The sequence below is a fragment of the Microtus oregoni genome, unplaced genomic scaffold (assembly GCF_018167655.1).
Source record: "Microtus oregoni isolate MIOR12 unplaced genomic scaffold, Mior012 000034F_ref0000314, whole genome shotgun sequence".
Lineage (NCBI taxonomy): Eukaryota > Metazoa > Chordata > Mammalia > Rodentia > Cricetidae > Microtus > Microtus oregoni.
In genome coordinates this window covers 18,056,044-18,077,620 of record NW_024543093.1, presented here as the reverse complement: position 1 = coordinate 18,077,620, position 21,577 = coordinate 18,056,044, and the positions used below count along the sequence as shown (strand labels likewise).

General features: G+C 38.7%; 1 protein-coding gene across 25 annotated transcripts in view; it reads right to left on the bottom strand.

The window, feature by feature from the left end:
- The window catches only part of Nrxn1 (neurexin 1), a 1,082,053-nt gene that overhangs the window by 569,001 nt on the left and 491,475 nt on the right, over positions 1-21,577 (bottom strand). For all 25 annotated transcript variants that reach the window (XM_041630237.1, XM_041630235.1, XM_041630239.1 and 22 more), the window contains 3 exons: positions 13,187-13,309; positions 6,830-7,211; positions 5,605-5,795 (listed from right to left, as the gene is read on the bottom strand). In XM_041630237.1, coding sequence (XP_041486171.1) covers positions 5,605-5,795; positions 6,830-7,211; positions 13,187-13,309 — 696 coding nt within the window. The remainder of the gene's footprint in view (positions 1-5,604; positions 5,796-6,829; positions 7,212-13,186; positions 13,310-21,577) is intronic.

Here is a 21,577-nt window from a genome sequence, read left to right as displayed (position 1 = left end):
ACTGCCAGCAATGAGACCTTTTGGGGGGGGGTACCAGCAGACAGGATCTCAGAGGCATGATGATAGTACGGAGTGTGTTCCTAAGATAAAGTCTTAGGGACTAGGGAAGAGGGAGCAGGTGCCAGGGACACCGGGGTCTCAAGGAGATACTTCTGTAGCAATTAGAATAAATGCCCTACCCTCTGAGAGGCCTCGTTAGCCACTGAAAAGGTTTCTTCTCTCTCTAACTTTCAAATGGACCCTTAAAATAACCTCCCACAAACTGAGAAAGTGTTAGTATTTCACTAGGTTATAAACAAGATACTAAGAGAGTGGTTTGGCATTTCTTCCACTGCCGATGTCACAGCGGCTCCAAGGCTACATTCGAAGTCAAATTATTCTCTGAACATTCTCTATTTAAGCAAATAAATCTCGCAAGACAAACCGGCTACCGGAAGCCAACAAAGCTCAGACATGTTTGATCACGGTCAGAGCTTTGGAAGTAATTTCCCTTGGTAAATGCTTTTCAAAATATAACGTGAAAAGGCAGAAAACAGGAAGACGTGCCTTGTATTCCGGCCCAGAGTGTGAGGGCCAGTGGGTAAAAGGTCGTTTGAGTTACAAAGGAAAGTAGCGTTGGATGTATGCATATCTTTCCTTAGAGACAGAACCTGTTGGAAGGCAAAGTCCTGGATGTTTCCTGTTGGGGGTCTTTAAGTGGCTTGGGCTCAGGAAACAACAGCAGGCAATTAGCTACCTTCAAGCGGAGATTTGAATGGAGATACAGAAAATGTTTAAAAGAGATGAGGAGGGAAAGAAAGGGACACCCTCGAGAATGAAATACTTTGGGATTCCTGAGAGAGGATAAAGGAGGAGGAAGGGAGAAAGAGTTCACCACCTGCAGACCTAGATACGGTCCAAGAATGACTCGGTGTAATTTTACTAAGTGGCCACGTGAGGGCACTCTCTGCTACGCACCCAGATGCATGATGGCCCCAATCAAATTCAAATGTGCCTCCACTTGCTGACGGATGATTTAATATTTAAAGAAGGGCATCTATGGCAGATGGAGTCCCAAAACTATTCGTCTTTTCTATTTTTACTCTTGAACTAGATAAGCGAATAAGCAAGTCTGACCTCAATTCGAATTCCCGGACACTCATAAAGATTACATACAATAACCTCATTTAAATCTATCAGCTCTTTTCCATACACTTTTAGGACAAGAGATGCACAAGAAGGTTTTGCATTATCTCACTAAAGAGGCCGGGGCTCTAGCCTTCCAGAATGAATAGAGTCGGACTATGGAATTAGCCCAGAGCAAATGAAGGCGGAGCCTTTCTTTGCGTGTTGCAGCTTGCTTTATAACCAAAGGGAACAGACATCAGCAACTGGGAATAAAGATGAAAACCAAACTGCATCACCCGCGAAACGTGGGTAGTGTCAGAAAAGATCATTTGAACATGGTCATTAGCACGGAGGAGCCTTAGATTGAGGCTTGTTTGTGACTATTTCCACTGAGGTGGGGAAGAGAGAGGTTTGGGTTTCACATCTTCACATCTACAAGATGAAACACAGCCACGGACAAAAGCGAACTTTACTGTGCAGGTTAAATATGGAATTTTAAGTTCTGGAAACAAAGCGATTCTGTTTCCCAGCGCAAACGGAGCGAGTTAATCACCCACCCCCCAACATCATGGAACACAGTACGTGGCCCTATGCTGCCCTCTGGTGTGTCTGTCGGGTAGAGGAACCTTAAGTGTCAAAAATCTAATTCAGCCCGGTGACTTCGGAAGGCACCGACCTCCACTCAAAAAATTTAAAAGGTAAGCTAAAGTTTGTTTAACATAAACGGTGCCTTCTTTCAGGATACTAGTGCACAATACGTAGTGAGGACCTCTAAGCGCACACCGCTTGTTTCCGGGGCTTCCCCGGTGAGTTACACTGGGAAGGATATGGACTTCACGAACTACCACAGGCGTGTGCTGTAAGCAGACTGGTCTCGCTTGGAAAACGAAAGATGTTTGGAAGAGGGTGTGTGTACATCAGAATAGGTTTAATTATCAGAGGTGACTGTTAGCGAAAACCACCGACTTAGATAAGGGGATTTCCTGCCTCTTGCAGCCTCTAGCGGCGCCATTCTACATGACTGCTTGCATGGTCTGTTCAGGGCATCAAGTCAGGCAGGTCTCACATCCAGGGAAGGAGCAGTCTTTGGTGGTGCTTTTCAAGCATCCCTTAAACATGGCTTCATCAATAAGTCTTCCAGCTCTCCTCAGTTTCAGTGCCCACATGTGGCGCCATTGCTCTCCTCCCTGCTATGTGCTCTGCATGAGTGCTCAGACACAGTGTGCTTCTTGGGATGGTAATTTTTCATGGCGGGACCCTGTCACCCTCTCTCACATCTGCTCATCACCCCTAGCAGAGGGTCAGTGCTCGGTAAATAACATCTAGCTGGCACTGCCGTCCTGCAGAGCGAAGGTGGGAGTGCAAGGGAGATGACGTCTTACACCGCACTCTCTCTCCTTGGGATTCTTGGGGGTTATTGTTCCAATTAAAAGTCACACAGCCACTCACAAGTGGAAACCTCAGCCTAATTTTAGGGACTAATTTTTGTGACCTGGAAAGGTCTGAAAACACAGCAGCTTCACAGAATTTGTTGATAAAGAACCTCATTTGCATAAGCTGAAGAGATGGGTCTGTAAGAAAGTGCTTCGTACATAAGCATGAGACATGCAGTATCCCTGAGTCCACACAAAAAGCCTTTCCGACCATGCGTGTGCCTGTTATCCAAGGCTGAGACACAGGGCCGATACAGGAGTGTGGCTGCGACTTCCTCATCCAGTGAGAGGCTCGAGCTCAATGGGATATGATAGTGAAGGACAGGGCAAGACACCCACGATCCTCGTTAGGGTCCAGTCCAGCACCGCCTGCCCCACATGCATGCATGTATGCGTGCACAGACAGACTGAAGCGAACACATACAAAACTAATTATCCATCTGGGACATTAACCTCTAATTTAAACTGACTTTTTGTTGTTTTTGTTTTGTTTTGTTTTGTTTCTATTTTGAGACAGATTTTCTCTGTGTAGCCTTGGCTGTCTTATAGACCAGCAGCACCAGGCTGGCCTGGAACTCACAAAGATCTGTCTGCCTTTGCCTTCCTAGTGCTGGCATTAAAGGCTTGCACCACCACCACTACCCAGCAAGTTTTTGTTTTTTTAAAATACGACTATAAACTGAGTTCCTGGACAGCTTGGGCTGTTACACAGTGAAACACTGTATCAAAAAAACAAAGACCAAAACAAAAGACCATGAATTTATTCCCAATATCAGACTGTGATTCACATTTTCAGTATTTTTCCTTAATTATGGTAAATGCTTTTCTTATAATCAGTATTAAAATGCAGTAGACCTTTTAAGAAAACATATCTAAGATTTGTAAAGCTACCTTTATGGCACACACACCCATCAGAAGAACCCCACGACAACCTCCTATTCTGCTTACATCCATCTCAATGATTAAGAATCAAGTAATATCTTTTAGGAGATGGTGTCCCAAACATCCACAGAGACACAGCCCTGGATTTCATTCACAAACTGGGCTATGAGCATTGAATGCTTCAAACCACGGTGGACTGCATGCTCCTAGTCATTTGAATTTATGACATGGCCTCTGAGGTCTCTAGTCATAGTCACCTATGTGCCCTGAGGTCTCTCTGACATAAACAAGGCATTGTTTATTCTGCATGGTGGCCTGGCCAGTGCCCTTCACAATCTCCTCATTTCCTTGACAATGGCCACCTGGGTCCACCGTGCAAAAGGAGGGCATCCCCTGAACAGAAACCAAAGATTAGGGAGACTTTTGTCACAGACAAGACAGAGAAGCAGTGGAGCTCGCTAAGGTGTATTTCTCTACATTTCTGGTTTGGTGTCAACAAAGCTATTAGATCTGAAGCAAATGGGGTATCTTGGAAGTTAACAGGGGCTCACTGGGAAACAAGGGAGACAACGATTGTCACATATTTTCTATGTGACAAATAAAGAACCAGCACTGTAAATATGTTCGACAATTATGCAAAATAAAACACTTTCTTCTTTCACCTTGCTTAGGAGCTGCACTTTTTTTTTCCTCTAGAAAGACTGCTGTTGGATTTTCCCCTGCCAGTTCTATAACTCTCCGTGTATTTACTTCCTAAATCAAAGGGAGAGATCTCATGATTATGAACCAGCAGTCTTTTAAAGCAAAATACGCCTGAAACGCTACCTGAGGGGCTTTGTCATGCACCAGGGCAGAGCAGGAGGAAGTCAGCATGAGCTTAGCTCTGGGTTTGCTTATCTTTCCTCTAGGAGCTGCTCCATCCCTGGTTGAGACATTCAAGCCTCAGCTCTCTTCTACTCAGAATGAAAAGCTAATGGAACCTTCTCCAGTGCCTTTTGTCCTGATCATTATGATGAAATATAAAGCTATAGTTCTCAGTGAATCACAAAGACCCATCCAAATCGGATCTAATATCATTGTCTCTTTATTACTGGCATGTCTTCTAAGCATAAAAATTAAGACTCAGTAAAGTAAGAAAATGTCAGCTAAGACTTTCTGAACAGCCTGTTAAGGCAACATTCGTGTGTGTGTGTGTGTGTGTGTGCGTGTGTGTGTGTGTAAGAGACAGACAGACAGACAGATAAATGATAGAGAGATGGCAGATAGATAAATATAGATAGGGAGGTAGATAGATGATAGATAGATAGACAGATAGCAAGATCATGTGTGTATGTACATGTATATAAATACGTGTATGTGTGAGCCTGTGTATATCATGGAGGTGGTGAAGAAAAATAAAACTCACTACTGATCATGAAGGACAAGCCAGGCTCATAGCTGTTGGTAGAAAGGTCTGAAAGCATCTAGGGAATGTAACGAAGGCGGGGGGGGGGGGGGACTAAAGAGAAGCTCAGTATACATCTGGTTCCATTAACTCCAAACTGATAGAAAGCCACTGAGACTGAAGACTTGCAGGTGCCTACCTTTCTTAACAATATCAAGATTACGAGCACATTTTTTCTCATCCTTTAAATTTTAATCATGCATGCATTCTTAGGTGTTGCATTTTTGAACTGTTATTAAAAATACATATGTTCATGCCACACTAAAGGAGAACAGAGACTCGTGTGTTGTATTATTAATCATGTGCAAAAAACCAGCATTCCTGTCAGCCTTTGCAGAAGACCTGGGCCTGTTTCCTATCAAAGGGTTTGTCACTCGTGGGCAGATGCTGTACACTGTGAAGGCCTGTGCCTGTACCCTGTCAAAGGGTTTGTTACTCATGGGCAAATGCTGTACACTGTGAAGGCCTGTGCCTGTACCCTATCAAAGGGTTTGTTACTCATGGGCAGATGCTGTACACTGTGAAGGCCTGTGCCTGTACCCTGTCAAAGGGTTTTGTCACTCATGGGCAGATGCTGTACACTGTGAAGGCCTGTGCCTGTACCCTGTCAAAGGGTTTTGTCACTCGTGGGCAGATGCTGTGCACTGTGAAGGCCTGACCTGTACCCTGTCAGTCAAAGGGGTTGTCACTCATGAACAGAGTACAGGAGCTGTATACTGTGATTTAGCCAATACTTACTCTTAAGGTCTAAGTTTCTGGCTCCTGCAGTGATTTGCGTTGTAATTTTCGTGTCAATTTTTACAGTGTGGAGATTGCTGGTGTCCCTTGAAATCATCACATTGTGCCACTGATTGTCATTGAGTGGTTTATTTGAGCTCCCTTTGATGAGGTTAGCACCATTTCCCAAGTCAAACACATAATGTAAGTACCTAGAAAGAAAATGAAAGAGAGGGAAGAGTCATTGCTTGCTGAATAAGCCATGATGATAAACAAGACATTATAAAAGGGCACTTTCGAGTGGATTCCTCCTTCTAAAACCTTAAGATGGAGCGGCCTGCATGTGAAACTGAAAGCAGAAAGGATCACCCTCTGTTCTGGGCTCCCCATTTCTGGCATCAAGTCATTTGGTCAATCACAAGGACCTAGCAATTCTTGTTAGGGGAGATGGGTTCTCATGTGTCAACCCGAAGTTCTAATGCACACGTCCTGTTCCACTTGTCTTTTTGTTCCACCAAAACCCCTGAAAATATGTGCATGATCATCCCAGGAAACTGCTTACAATGTTTTTCTGTTGAATTTTCATATTCACCTGGACTTAGTAATGCTGTATGTTGGTATGTATGTGTGCTCCAAGGCTGGGAGGAATCTAAGATGTACACAGGACGGAAAGGGAAACATACATGCTTTTCTGTATGTTATGTGTGTTACCTGGCATATTATCCAGTCTATATTAAATGTACAATAATATTCACCTAGGGTGAATGAATGTCCAAATGAATGGAAATGTGTCCATTTGTTATGATATTATCAAAATATTTCACTAACTCATCATTCTTTCTGAACAGAACTATCTTTCATCACAGAACTAAGCTTGAATTAATTAGAATTTCATTAAAGAACTAATCCGATAAACTAAATTAGCTATTTAATTTAGCACAAAGTAGCCTATTGCATTGTCAAAACTCAGGAACTCCACATTTGGAGTATGGGGGTCACAGGAACCCTACCATGAACTAGATCTGATCTTCACTTACACGTATACTTGTATACACATGAAACTGCACTGTTTCAGATGCACAGAAGATGTCTCTTTCTTAAAGGCATTGAGCAACTAAGCCATTTGTCTTCCCCCTCCTGTCTTCCACCATATTAAGATAACAAATTGAGTTTCATATAGACTTTTGGATATTGAAGTTCACCTTACACAGTTTTTTCTCTTTTCATTGAACTGACATGTACATACCCTTTAACTAATTCAACCACAATAAAGTCGTTTCCATCCCCACTGTTATACAGAATTAGTCCATCCAGGGATGTGGTCTTGAACTGGAAAAATAGATGCATAGAAGTGTAGGCTTGCAATGTAGCTAAGGCAACATAGCTCGATTTGGTCTTGAAGGTGACGGGATCTGCAATGATGTTCCTGAAGCCAAACCTGGCATTGAGCTCACAGTAATCTATATCACCATTTTTGCATAAGTCAATGTATGCCATCCCATTAAACGTGAGGCTTTGCAGGTGTCCAATGAAGTTTGAGGGAACAGAAGAAAGATAACGTCGTTCTGTGATGATACCCGTCTCTATGTTATGAAACTCCAGTCTTGTGTGGTCACCTGCCATTTGGCCTAAAAGAAAAGATAACACATTGGTATATTGTGCATCTGAAAGACTTCCACAGGACACTACAAATTTTGACTGTAATAACATTTTTAAAATATTTTTTTTACTTGATAGGTAGCTTACAGTAAGAATATCTGGGTATGGTTTAAGGGTAAGGAGTTCATATATAATAAAATTTCTTAGGCCAGGTTTTAATTCCCATGTGAATTTTAGCTGTAATAAAACTTCTCCTCCCACCTAGGTGTGGTGATGTTCTTCTGTCCTGTCAGGACTTGAGGGGTTAAGGGAAGGGGATTATGATTTAGAGGCCAGCTTGACCTACATCGTTAAGTTCTGTACCAGCCTAAGACACATGGAAAACTGTGTCTTGTTGTACACAATAAATACTCATCAGCATTTATCAATTTCATGAAAAGTAAAAGAAAGGAAGGAATGGAAAAGAAGAGGGGGAGAAAAGAAGGTAAGAGGGGTCAGGAAGAGCAATGAATCTAGATGACTGCACATCCATTAGCAACCTACACATTTTAGCTTTGTAGTTATGTAATGTTTCTCTTTATTTTCTTTCAGAAAAAATAATTTTTATATATTGTTCTATTCCGTGTATAAATAGGAAAGAGCTATGAATGTTTTGTAATAATGAACAATTAAAATGTGTTTGAAATTAAAAAGAGTCTTTTTACTTTCCCTTCCTTGTGTGAATATCCAGATTCACCCCTTAGAGCAGTCTTCCTATTACTGTAGAGATTATCTGTGACCTATACCATTTTCCTCACATCCTTCCTCAGAAATAGCCATTTAAGCAAAATGCATTAATTCAAAGCACATTCAGTCTGTGGAGGATACAAGTGCCACGAATCTAGGAGATTCTGTGTCTCAAATATCCTAGTGGGATGTGTGATTGCAGCTTCATTCAGGGACAAATCCTCATAAGCCCCACCTCTCTTCCCGTCTCACCGCATGACTATGTCAAATACCGTTAATACCGTATTACCTTTAGAGTAATGATTCTATCTTCCTGTAACTTTGGAATTAAACAGAAAGATAAGGACTTGCTTCCTAAATGGCAAACCACAGCATCCATGAATGCTAATCCTCACTTGTGGCTCACTCCCGGCCTCTTATTCTCAATTAAACTGTACGCCTCATTTTCTGCTACAACTCAAAAAGGTCACTTAAACTGAAATCGAGTTCTTCCAACCAAGTTCTTGGCTAATTTCCCTATCTAATTTGGCATAATTGGAAAATTTATTAAGCTCATCCTATGCTATCATCCATAACATTAATGAAATCATTAATTAGGGCCAAACTCAGAATCACCCCTAAGAAAATGCAATGAACATATTTCTAGGCATAATGAATACTGAAACTACCTATGTGGGCTCTCACCAACACTTTGAGAAGCTTCCATTTGGTTAATAAAAGCAGCAAAGATGCTAAGTAGTATCATAAAACATTGCTATACATAAAATATAAAAGGAATATTTGGTTATATAAGACAAAATATTTATGTTATCAATTGACTTTAATGGCTAATTGTCATTAGTACAAAAGAAGTCCCCTGAATTGTGTTCTGTTTAATTTTTAATCTCTGAGAAGCCTCTTTTCTCTAAGATGGCTCATCTGTTATCTTTTTTATGTTTTCTTTTTAGTCAATGGTTTAATTTGACTTCTGCTCTATACACTGAAAAGCAAATACACACTTTACTAAGGGTGGCTATCTTTTCATCCATATACTACATACATAGTCTCTGGTTATGTTACTGAAGTAAATTACTATTACCTTCTTAGCAATTCTGGTTTTTCATATAACATTATTTTGTTTTTGCTCCTCAATTTTTGTTCAATGACCTCAATACTGTTCTGTTGAAGTTTTAATTCTTTGGTAACAACAAAAATCAATCTTTATTAATTTTCAAAAGTAAAGCTCTAGAGATATTAGCAGCACTCAATTAATAAGCTATATAGGATACAGAATATGAAAAGATATTGATGTTGACATTTATTAATTTTTCACAATATTAAAAAGCCTTTCTTAAGTTAGGTGACTCCAATTCTAAAGTTGCTGTGTTTCTTGTTGAAAGCTCTATTGGCAAAAAATGTGAAAACTATTCTGAACAAAATTAATATCTCATGTTGCTAAGGACTTGGAAGCTACAAAGAAGGGAAGGACATTTAATTCAGAAAGATGGAAATGTTCAGTGAAAAAAATAATTTTTTCTTTCTGAAAATGATGTTTATGGATATCATAAATTACAAGGAGGTGGTGTGGGACAATTCTGATTTCTGTCAATTATGTTTTAAATAAACGCTGATTGGCCAGTAGCCAGGCAGGAAATATAGGCAGGACTAGACAGGAAGTAGACGCAGGTCAATGAAAACAGGAGAATTCTGTGTCCTGCCTAGACACAGAAGAAACGAGATGTGACCTGCCCTGCTGAAAAAGGTACTGAGCCATGTGGCTAAAATATACTAGAATAATGGGTTAATATATGTTATAAGAATTAATAGGAAGCCTGAGATAATGTGCCAAGCAGTTTATAACTAATGTAGACCTCTGTGTGATTTTCTTTGGGACTTAACAAATGCAGGGACTGGGTAGGACAGAAACCCCAACAACAAGGAGGTAGTGACAGTGTGGGAGCAACCATCTTACAAGAAAATACTTGGCCCAATTTCAAAAGACCCCAAAGTTGGATAGGCAGTATTGAGAGACACATTTAGTCTAAGGGGACCAAGTAAAGCAGTCACCCACTAAGAACACACTGACTGACATTGGCTTTAGAGGTATTTCCACTCTGAATTCATGTTTATCCTCAATCAGTAGTATACAATGTTGTATATGCACCAGCATTGAATAAAAGGAAAACAATAAGAACTTTGAAAAATTATTTTCTAAAGCTTTTATAGAAAAAGTTTTTATGTCTAGAAAATCCATAGTCAGTTTCCAGAGACTGAATGAATGAATTTAGAATTAGGAAATCAGAGTGGGGTTGTCATCAGTTTTTCAAATAATCAAGATGAAACAAAAGCCTCAGAATGTTCCCTGGATATTTTGTTTCTGTAGAAATTTCAGTATCTATGTTGAATTTTCAATTAAAATTTTAATTCTTACCTTGCTCTTAGCTGTATTAGTTTCTGTGTAGAACAACAACAATAAAACAAACAAACAAAATCACTAAGTCAGGTGGCAGAGGCTGGTGGATCTCCATGAGCTAGAGGCTAACCAGGTCTAAAAACACTAAGACAGATTTGTGTACTCTTGTTAATTCACTTCAAAGTTACTGAATAGTCAATACATATTTCAAATGCTATTTAAGGAAGTGGGAAAAGTGCTGAGATGCCCACATACATCCCTGTCCTCAGAAAATTTATTGTCTATTGGAGGAACGGCATATTAAAAAGATGTGGACACCTAATTAGATGTACAAGAACAAAATTCTGAGACATGCTATGAATTTTATGACTGGGACACTGTATTAGTAAACACAGACTGAGGTAAAATTTAATCTAAAAATGTAAAGAATTGCAAAACAGAAAGCCATATTAAATCTCATAGAAGATGAATCGAGGGTTGGACACCATACAAAGGAGATAGAGGAATGCAGTATTTGGGTACTGATTGAGTTAAAACTATGAGCAGGTGGGGTTTGTGGTTCATACAAAATTAGAAGAGTACTAAAGGCCATGTCATTCACAGTGCATCGTAACTGATTATCGTATAATAGGGGTTTTAAATAGGAAGAAGATATGATTGTGTGTGTGTGCATGTGTGTGTATATGTATGTGCATGCACACATTCATCTTTATTGGCTACAATAAACTTGTGGGATTTTGTCAAATATAATGGAAGCGGAATTTGGACATTTTTATTGATACAATTCACAGGATTTACTAATGACATGGGAATGATGTCAAGAAGGAATATGATGAGGTTTGTCTTACAGATTTGAGTAAGTGCATACAGGACAAGCTCATGTTCAGTGAGGGCACATATCAACAAACACACAATGTAATGAAATGAAAAATACTGACTCTCATTTAAAGGGTACCCCAAAATTTGTGCAACCCCTTTCTATTTAAAATCTAGAGACTCTCTTTCCTTGGATCTCTCTCTCTCTCTCTCTCTCTCTCTCTCTCTCTCTCTCTCTTTGGTTTTTTGAGACAGGGTTTCTCTGTGGTTTTGAAGCCTGTCCTGGAACTAGCTCTTGTAGACCAGGCTGGTCTCGAACTCACAGAGATCCGCCTGCCTCTGCCTCCCAAGTGCTGGGATTAAAGGCGTGCGCCACCACCGCCCGGCTTGGATCTCTTTTTTTAAATATTTATTTATTATTTATGTATACAATATTCTGTCTGTGTGTATGCCTGCAGGCCAGAGGAGGGCACCAGACCCCATTACAGATGGTTGTGAGCCACCATGTGGTTGCTGGGAATTGAACTCAGGACCATTGGAAGAGCAGGCAATGCTCTTAACAGCTGAGCCATCTCTCCAGCCCCCCACCTTGGATCTCTTTACTTACATTCCTGTCTTCATTGCTCAAGATGAGGTGCACCTGTGAATTGTATGAATAAAATTGTCCAAATTCTGCTACCATTATATTTGACAAAATCCGCACAAGTTTAGTGTAACCATAAAAAGATGAATGTATGTAATAACAAGAAAAGAATGAAGGCTGGCAGGAGGAAAGAAGCAAATGATCTAAATTATTTATTGATTATAATGATAAATAGATTCTGAAAGTATTTTAGATGCATTATCATATTGAACAAATAAATAATTGGTAGTTAGAATTCTAATCATAAAAGAAAATGTCTGGTAATGTAATATGAGGGAAATCAGGAGACAATGCTGTAGGCATAAACATAACAACATGAACTCATGTATTCTAACACGTGTCTATGTTTATATTTGTGGGGACATGCAACTAGTATATATGCATGCATCTTTATTTATGAATATATGCATACAGATACACATATGTAGAGATTTCCAGTCTGTACCTGCTGAGAAGATTATAATGCTGAACACATTTTATCATATACCACATATACATAGGCTTGGGAACATTGCAAAAGTGGGTAAGGGGATTAAAAGAACCAGAAAACCAGGAAGTTGGCTGTGAAGTTGTGTCTTCTAGATATAATATGGAAGCTGCATAAAATTACAACAATAAAGGGCCTAAATAAGACCTAAACAATGAACCCAGTGTAGATGTTCCTGTTCTCAGTGGGGTCCTACGACCAGGTGAAGTGCTACAAACAATTAACAATTGCTTAGAGAAAATTAATCTTCTCCAGGAATTAGCCCCCTAACTAGTGATCCAATGCCAAATGGTTAACACTAAAAACATATACATACAAGCAAAGTTTAATAAACTCAGTAAATTTACGTTTATACATGCATGTGACATTCACATATGTACGTATCATTCATATGTATACACACATCACTAAATAAACATATATATATATATACCATGATATTTATCATGTATATCACAATAATAGTTTAAGAAAAAGATAGTATAAATTTTAGGCTTTGTAGGAGCCATAGAAAGAGTTGGAGGGAGAAGGGGGATACTATGTTGTTTATATTTTAATTTAAAGTAAAATTCAAAACATTATCCCTCACTAAATGCAAATTAAATAAATAATTCTGCTGGTGAATATAAGCAGATTAAAGTGGTGCCTGAATATCATTTTCTGAAAAAAAGTTAGAAGAAATAAAACAAACAAATAAAACATGTGTGAAAACCTGTCACAAGATTGTAGAAACCAACTTGAGAGTAATCTGCAATAATTTGAGCATAAAATTATTTAAGATGAGTAATTAAAAATTATTGTAAAATATATAAACTTGTGAATGCAGATCAATCAAGGAGAAAGGAAAAAGAGAAAAGGGAAATCAACAAAATAGAGGGCAGGGACATGAAGGCAAAAGAAAGGAAAGAAAGAAAAAGTATTAGAGGCAGGAGATTTTTACCTGTCATGGCTTGTTGATCATCCACTGTTAGTTTTAAACTTTTTCCCCGACGAACCACACGCACCGTGTGCCATTCATTATCATTGAGGTTATAGCCGGCAAAAAGGGTCTCAGGACCTTTGCCTGTAGAATATGCCAAACAGTCATTATGGACAATCAGAATCAGATAAGAATATGAACCTTAAAGAAAGTGAGAGGAGAGTGAAAAAGAGAGTCGGGGAGTGAGAAGGAAGAAAAAGGTGAGAGAGGAGAGAGAGAGAGAGAGAGAGAGAGAGAGAGAGATTGAGTAAGAGAGAAAAGAGAAAAGAGAGAGAGGGACAATTTTCAAGCGTAATAGTCATAGCAAGCAAGGAAAATGACAAGTTAACAGACACTCAGGTATGACAATTTAAGAATTTTTATCCTGTTGCATTGATAAGACTAGAGAATTAACCTGCTGTCATAAATAGGCACATTCAATATACCACTGGAAGCCTTCCAAAGTTTGCATGTTCTTCTTTTAAAGGAAATATCTGATATTTAATAGTGAAGGGTTTTATCATATATCTAATTTCTGAGACTTCTATTTGACATTAGGACACATTTTCAGATGGTAACAGAAAGGAGACCACAGCACCCTGGTGACAATCTCTTGGTACTGCAGTACAATGCTGTTTTTCAGATCCTAAATTGTGTATCTCCAAGACTCACCAAGTCCGTAAGTTCATCAGCCTCTGAAATACATGGACAGTTCAATCTAAAAACTATCTCTTTAAAAAACAAAACAAAACAAACAAACAAAAAAAAACCTTCCAATAACTAGCTGACAAGTTGCAAATCTATATGTATGATGGAGATGTTTCTAAATATATCAGAATATTAGTAACTTGTAAGAAGTAGGCCAAAATAGAGAATGTACAGATAACTAAAAGCCAAGAGGGAAAAGGTGATGCTAAGTAACAGGGTCAACAAATAAAGGCCAAAAGAAAGGAGGTAAATAATACAGTGAAGTGAAAAAGGAACTTCCAAAGTATGTATACAAGGAATTTAAATGGATTTAGAATAGACATTATTTTGGAAACATGTTTAATGAAAATTACTAATATAGTCATATGGGACTATATCCGTCTTTAACTTTAAAACAAAAGGAACATGTTTACATAATTGCAATTTTAATAAAATCATTAATATGATGATTTCAATAAAAGCATTTAATAATACAATGATTCATTTGGAAGAATATAATTATAAACACATATTATTTTAAGCCATTATTAAAGTCTCATAATTTGCAGATATGTTAATACTGTGGTGGACCTGGCTTTATTTGCTTTCCTGATTTTTCCTATTGCTAGAGAGGGTCAGAAATGTTTTACCAGCTTCCATTTGCAAATTCTACAGTTAAATCAGTTAACAGTAAAGATCTTCAGAGCACAAATAAATGCGAAATAAATATCTTTAAAGAAGGAAAGAAAGAAGAGAAAAAGTCAAGGAACTAAGGGTAGAAATTTTTAGTAGCCTGTTTACACAAGCTCACCACTAGCTGTGACAGCCACAGACTAGTCATACAGCCTCCTCTCTCTTCTTAATGGGGCTACTGGGTATTCATGTTAAGTCTTGCCTTCCTGGATGCTCTCTGGAGCTTAAGACGAGGCAAAAATATAAGCTAAGTTTTTCAAGGGAATTGCCTCAATTCGTTAAACAGTGCCAGCCATCATGAAGGAAGCACCTCTTGGTTTTCTCTAATGGGGTCTGATGACACATCCTGGTCCATGAATAGAAACTATTCTGGAGAAAGAAGTTCTAAGCAATTGATCACTCAACAACTAGTGGAAGCTGGGAGTTCAGCGTCTGCAAACACTGTGAGTGCAAATGGTGCAAGCCAATCCCAGACCAAAGGAGCTCTTTATAGCTTCAGCAGAGAAGACAGGAGTGGTTAACAGTGTCACCGTAGCTTTGTGTCCTGCTGGCAACCTGGGTCACCCTTAGTTTTGATCTTTGAGAAGAGAATATATCATTTTAAATCTATTTTTATGAGAGGATATTTTTTCTTGGAAACATATGCTTCTGAAGTAGCTTTGCTCCTGTTCTTTTAATTTTAAATGTGTTTTGTCAAGAAAAAGAAGCACAAAGATGAGCTCATTCTCATCCCCCACTCTGGGCTTGATCTTGCAGTAAAATCATAATGCTTCATCTCCAAAACCACCATTTCCATAACAACAGACACAAAATCCAATTAAAAATAAACCTTTGGTGCACAGAACTCTCTGTGGGCCAACTTCAGACTTCTTTCTTGCATTATTAAAAATGTGAACAGATTGATTTTAGAAGACAAGGCTCTTAAAAATGCACTTGATAGCCTCATTTCCCAACTGGGGTGCTCACTTAACATGAAATGTAATGGAAAGCGCACTGTGCTGTGAGCCAAGAATTCTGTTTGCAGGCCCTTGATTTGCTGCTATGGAGATGAGACCAGAGAGTGCATGCTGTGTAGCAGATGCTTTATTCCGTCTCTGCATTATTATCAACTTGTCGCTATGGAATTGAATTCCTACAAAGGTAACATCACTGTTCCCAGGGCTGCATGGCTTAGAAAGTGGTGAGTGCTTTCCTCCATCTGGTCTACTCAAAGTGAGCGTATATCCACTTACATTATGGTGCTTGCCAGCAATGAGACCCTCTGCTAGCATCCTGACTTCCTGGTTGCCCCCTGTTGCTAGCTGAAGTTTAAGGGGATAAGATTTTCTTTGGATTGTTTTGAGTTTCTCCTACAGAATGATTGCATTGTCAGGACAACCTCTACATCCTGTGTGTAGGCCCATTTTTGAACAGCACACTGGCCTCTCAGGGAATCTTAAATTGATGCTACTAATGGCACAGTGTAGAGGCTCTACCAATAAGGGACAAATATTTCCTGTAATCAGCAATTCACTAAAACTTAGCTTCCTGTCTTCTCAATCCCTATCCATAATGGGAGGGCTCACTGACTGATCTCTCCCATTCATTTAGAAACTAACATTTTCTATAAATTTAGATTTATAAGCAATTTCGTCATTTGTTTTTAGTGTGACCTAGTATCCAAGCAACAGACAGCATTAAAAATCAATAAAAATGGACTAAGATCTAGAAAGATGTAGTGAATTCTAAGTTTCAAAGGCAATAGGAAATGGAAGTAAGAAAGATTTGAGATCTTCCATCTCCATTAAAAGGTTCCCTCGACAGAAAGTGTTCCCAGGCATTCTGAGAGAGGTACAATGAAGCCCAGGATCCTTGGCTAAGAATTTGCAGGATAGCATTAGAATTACCCTGTCCAAGCTATTGTTTCAAAGACTTTCAGAAGCAGAACTAACGGAAGGTGGATAGAAGCTCACGGGAACTATCTACAAATGGGGAGATTGAAGACTAAGGAGAATAGAATCATTTCCATGGTCACAGCTGTTTAAGAAATAAGCCAAGGTTCTAGGTTTCCAGGCTAGAGAAATTTAAAACGTTTTGCCTATTATAAAGTGGTCTTTTCTAAGAATACCATAACTGGCTATGGTTTCATTACCAGTTGCACTACTTCAAAGATGAAAACTAAGCAAAAATATGTGCAGTTTTGTTAACCTGTTGGTTGTTTCTTTATCAGATCTTAATTTAAGCTATTAATTTAAGCTATGGAACTATTAAGTTTGTCATACATTAGTTCAGGTGGATTGTTCTTACAAAAAATACCATGAATTCCAGATGCCTCTAAGATTTACCCTTAGGAAACTTAATGTTAACCATCACTTAAGGTAAAGGAGACAGAGGAAGGGATGAAGGGTGTGTGTGTGTGTGTGTGTGAGAGAGAGAGAGAGAGAGAGAGAGAGAGAGAGAGAGAGAGAGAAAGACAGAGAGAGACAGAGACAGACAGAGACAGAGAGGCAGAAAGACAGAGAGAGAGAAAATTAGAATTTTTTTACTGTCAAATCAGTGTGATCTTAGATTTTTAAAATCTCAAATCTCAGGAGAAAGGAGTTACTGCATTATGATTTATAGTTTTTACAGGGGAAAGGGGCAGAAAGCTAGGTTGTTCCAACTCTGCTACATACTAACTCTGTTACTTAGATGTTTGTTCCCTGTTCCTATTGACCATGGTCCATAAATGCTTATAAGGGAAACTCCCCTGGGGCTACTTTCAACATTCCTTCATTCTTGGAAGGAGCAGACAGCTCTACATCACTCCCCTTCCAGGAAGAGATGTGAAAGTATCTCTAATGGGTAAGAGGCTCCTTACTGTTATTAATTCAAATATATTAATTTTGATCAGAGTGAAAGGAGGAAGACAAGATAGAAACTCAAAAAGATTTTTGTGTGTGCTAAAATTATTAGACTCCAATGAATCCAGGACAATATTGATAAGTGACAATTTGTGCTTCCTAATTTTTATACTCAAATGCTAACTGTGAAGTGCATTTTAATCAGCCTAATGGCCTCACAAGATCTCACTGTAAATAATCAATGTTCATCCAGGATCAAGAAGTACTGCATCCCATATCCCAGAGTTGTGCACAGATTCTCTGGTGCATCAAATCACATAAAAGGAGGCTAGCGGGGAAATCACAGATATTTAAGGGACTTTTCTTTAAGTTGCAGTAGAGGTAGAGGTAACTCTCTCACCTGTTCACAGAACTGGGCTGGGGAAAGACCACTGTAAAGAATGAGCTGGTTGTTCTCACTTGTCTTACAGTGAGGGCTGTGTCATGTGAAACGCCAGGGGCAGAACTGTGGCAGTGGCTTCTATCACTGTTTTTAAACTAGTAATTATTCTTTCCGGATGTAATTTTGCAAACCGAACCTAAAAAGTTCACAAAAGAAGAGATGCCTGGCTCCTATCTTGCACCTTGAGGCCTCATCAAAAATTCTGATTTTCCTCAGCCCCAAACATAGTGTAAGAAGAAAGTGCAGATCTCTGGTATCTGTGGGATTTACTTAACAAAACCACTGTGGTGGTGTGAATGTAGTTGGCCCCCATAGACTCATAAGGAGTGGCACGATTAGGAGCTATGGCTTTGTTGAAGTAGGTGTTGGCTTGTTGGAGGAAGTGTGTCACTGTGGGGGTAGACATTGGGGTCTTCTATAATCAAGGTACACCTAGTTCAGACCACTTCCTGTTGCCTGTGAGTCAAAATATAGAACATTCAGCTCCTTCTCCGACACCACGCCTTTCTGCATGCCACCACGGTGCACCATGATGATAACGGACTAAACCTCTGAAAATGTAAGACACACCGTTAAATATTTTTTTCTTTATAAGAGTGGCTGTGGTCATGCTGTCTCTTCACACACACACCCTAACTAAGACAGTCACCTAAAAATCAGGGAATAATCTTTGGCTCACTCCTTACCCGTTTCTTCTTAATCAGAAATATGCAGTCACCCTGGTCTACATGCATTTAAAGCAGATGTTCCTACTCTGGGCAGAAGTATCAGTGAGAGCCATAGGCAGCCTCAAAACTGTATACATTCTACAAGCAATGTTGAAGGAGATGTGATTTTTTTCATACACCATCTCAACCCTTGGTTCAAATGTGGTGTTGCACCTTTCAAGGGACATTGGCATGCACAGTAGAATAAATCTGAATCAGGAACTTGAAATTTCACATCCACTACTTTTACTCACTTGGTTCTAAAACAGTAAAGCTAATTATGAAAATAAATTTAAAATACATTAGCACATGGGACTCAAAGAGCTCAACAAGCATGCACTTCATGTTATGGGGTAAGGCAGGATGCACACGATGCTAGTTTCAAATATTTTAAAATTGAAAAACATGTGGGCAAATATTTTGTGAACTTCTTAAAGTGGTTTGTGAGCATGGGAGGAGGGGCACTGAAAAGCAACAGAAGACAATAAAATAAAGGCCAGGAACCTTCAAAGAAGTCAACAGAGCCATTCAGATGAAATTCACAGCAGCCTCTGGAACTGAAAGGTGGATATAGCTGTATCAAGCATATCCAAACATTTATATTAGGACTCTTAAGAAAAGTAGACTTGTGTGCCACGAGGCAGAGTTCTGCCAAACCTTTTCACACCCTTTGGGTACCTATCAGCTTCTAGTGATATAGCTCAAGGATGCTAAGTATACAAACAGGCTATTCCTCCCATGCTCTTAGGCTCTGAAACACAAAGTGCACTTTCTCTTCTGTAGCACCACCTAGACACCTCAGTGCTCTGCTTCTCCAATGAGATCACTTAGTGAGCGTGAGCATTTTCTTCCTGCAAAACCTGCCTAGATGACAGGCAGGTAGAACTCAATGAAACTTATTTTCTAGAAGTGATTCATCTACAGTCTCCACTTTGTTAATAGAAGGTTATGTTTCACTACAGCCATCTGGGCTAGACATTGCATTAATGTGAAAGTGGATATTAACATTTCCGTAGTTTATAAATAAACTCTGAAAAACAATGTATCACCAAACATACAAATTGGTTCTACATTCATATATGAATACTTTCAAATAATTGTATGCTCCAGTTGGAGTATACATTTATACATTTCAAAACCATTAAATTGCCTGTAACACCTATAATTAAATTATATATATATATATATATATATATATATATATATATATATAGAGAGAGAGAGAGAGAGAGAGAAGATACAGTACCATGACATCACAGAATTATGAAAATTCAAAAGTGTTCCTATTGCTTGTGGTATTCTCTTGTTATGTAATTATTCTTATTTATTCTGGATTGCATAACATATTTTCCTATTCATTTACATTTAGAAAATATGTTGTATCTAACAATGCTTTCGCAAAACCCTGACTAGAAGTGTTTTTATTTATTTTTTTTTTCTGAAAAATCTGGTATACTAGTAGATTAGGGATGGAATATTTGCTGCTCACCAAAGAGTAACTCTATCCAGCTGGAAAGCCATAAGGTCACTATTGTAATTATTCAGTTTTGCTCTTCTCAAAAGCAGTCTATGAGCTATATGGTGACAAATGTTTATATTGTGTTTCAATAAAACTTTATTAAATGGCTAGATTTGTGGTCTGTTTCTTTAGCTTATAAGCTTACACTAGAAAATAGGCAATTTAAAGTTTCCCATAATTTTCTACACATTGAGTAATAAAGAAATTATAATAAAAATAGTCAAGTGTTTTGGAATTAGATACTCTTGAGTTTTAGAGTTACTGTTGCCTTTGATTCAAAGGTGACCTTAAATATTGTGATTATTATTCTCATAAAAAGAAAGAAAAGTCACAAACCAAAAACAAACTTAACGGAAATGTTTTAAAAACACAAAATCCAGAATGCATTAATTACCCTGCTTTTCCTCCGATTTAGAAGGCTTCATGTTCAAGTTTGATGCTTGTGTATGTGAGAATATATGTATAAAAATAGATTTCCATTTATATCAATTTCCCCAGGTGCTAACAAGGTTATTTAGCAATTCCCTTAGCCTGTGATGGGAGGCAGGACCCTGTGGGAGGGAAGCCAGCCTTGTCTCTGTGAGAAGACAGGAAGAGAGAGGAGCCCTTGTAACTGGCAGAGATGGCTGCAGCATACAGCCTGAGTCATGCTTCTTGGCAGCCACATTTCCTGTCAGAAAATGGCATGAGAATGTGTTACTTGGGTTATGATTATGACACCCACAGTCTGCCATTTGACTTCATTATTAGTTTCTGGTCTGAAAATATTTTTGAAAACCAATACTAATTTGACCTCTTTTTAAATAAGTTATGAAAAAAAAATCAAAGCACGTTAATTTTTTATTAAGTGCCTCTATTTTACCTTCCTCAAATTTTAGTGATCAGGGAGAGTGGGGTTTTATTTTTTTACTTCTCCTGTGAGTCAGCAGGAAATTTAATTGCAAATTGAAATTAGACATGTAAATCACACGCCTCCATTCTTCTTTTGCTACTTTCTATAATCCCATGGGCAAACTAGTCTACATAATTTGCAGGCTTTGTACAAACTGAAAACGTGGAGTCCCTGCTCCAAATGAAGAGTTTGAAGCCTGGCGACCACTGGCCTGAGCATGGGTCCTCCCACCACATAAGTTAGGACAGTACTAGTCAGCAGTATAAAGTTTGTACTTAACTGATCTTGAAGCATCCTTCTAAAGGTTTATATTCAGGAATGTACACGCAAGGCAAAGTTGAAATCACTTTTACCACATTGTCTGCTTGTAATTGCATGACCTGTGGGAAACCAGAGAACTGCCTTTTTTGTCTTGCTGGTGGGGTTTAATGCCAGTAACTAATTGTGCTTGGTGACAAACCAGTTCTCTAAAATCCACAAAAGATAGACGGCCAACCAAATGAGGTAATCTAGTCTGTGTTCTATTTCTCCTTCAGTACTCCTTAATTCTTTTGAGGCTTGAAAACAATTCAGAATAACTTTATAAAGAGATGTTTGCCTTCAGAATTAAG